Here is a 756-nt window from a genome sequence, read left to right as displayed (position 1 = left end):
AAAGGTACTGCCCCCAGTGATAGCTTTTGTACCCTTTTTTTTCTGAGAGCGTACAACCAGTTCTTGAATTCTTAATTTTGCTGAACCCTGATAAACACACATAAACACACCTCCTCTTTCTAACAGGAACTGCAGCATCTCCTCATAATCCAGAGCTGCGGCTACGTGAAGAGGTGTCACGCCAAAAGCATCGGCCCTCTGAAAATCTGCCCCTCTTTCCAGGAAAAAACACATCACGTCCACGTTCCATGCCCGAGAGATCTACCAATAAACACAAACATCTGTGAATGATTTACAAGATGTCACCTATATTATCAATATTTGAATGCAAGCATCAGCTGAACATTTAAATCCCAGAATGACATTTTATGGCATATATGTCTTACATAAGCAGTCAAACATTAACCTCATGCAGGGCCATTTGCCCATATTTATCAGCTGAGTTTGGGTCAGCTCCATCTGTGAGGACATCATTCAGAAACTGCAGGTCCACCTGAAAGCAAAAAATCAGTATCACTGTGTGGCACTTACAAATACGACATGTTCTCCCAAAGTTCACCAAAGTGGAGCCACATCATTTGTTTCAAGCATTACTTCATCTGTGTCTTTATTGCTGGCCGCCAGGACTCGAAAGTGATCCAGAAGCCTTTTATTCAGCTGGATCTTCTTCTGTCCATCTACATCGTCTTCATCCATTGCCAGACCCTTATATTTGCTGCCTACATATTCCTCTAAAAAGACAAAGATATAGAGTTA

At 41.8% G+C, this 756-nt stretch overlaps 1 protein-coding gene across 1 annotated transcript in view; it reads right to left on the bottom strand.

Annotated features, from left to right (window-relative positions):
- Positions 1-110: 110 nt before the first annotated feature.
- LOC107578696 (L-asparaginase-like) overlaps positions 111-756 on the bottom strand; it is a gene marked incomplete at its 3' end in the record, with an annotated part of 2,168 nt that continues 1,522 nt past the window's right edge. The window contains exons 3-5 of the mRNA XM_016264624.1: positions 595-731; positions 407-493; positions 111-261 (exon numbers count right to left, since the gene is read on the bottom strand). Coding sequence (XP_016120110.1) covers positions 111-261; positions 407-493; positions 595-731 — 375 coding nt within the window. The remainder of the gene's footprint in view (positions 262-406; positions 494-594; positions 732-756) is intronic.

Source organism: Sinocyclocheilus grahami, unplaced genomic scaffold, assembly GCF_001515645.1.
Source record: "Sinocyclocheilus grahami isolate Dianchi unplaced genomic scaffold, SAMN03320097.WGS_v1.1 scaffold11546.1, whole genome shotgun sequence".
NCBI lineage: Eukaryota > Metazoa > Chordata > Actinopteri > Cypriniformes > Cyprinidae > Sinocyclocheilus > Sinocyclocheilus grahami.
This window is presented reverse-complemented; position numbering and strand designations above follow the sequence as displayed.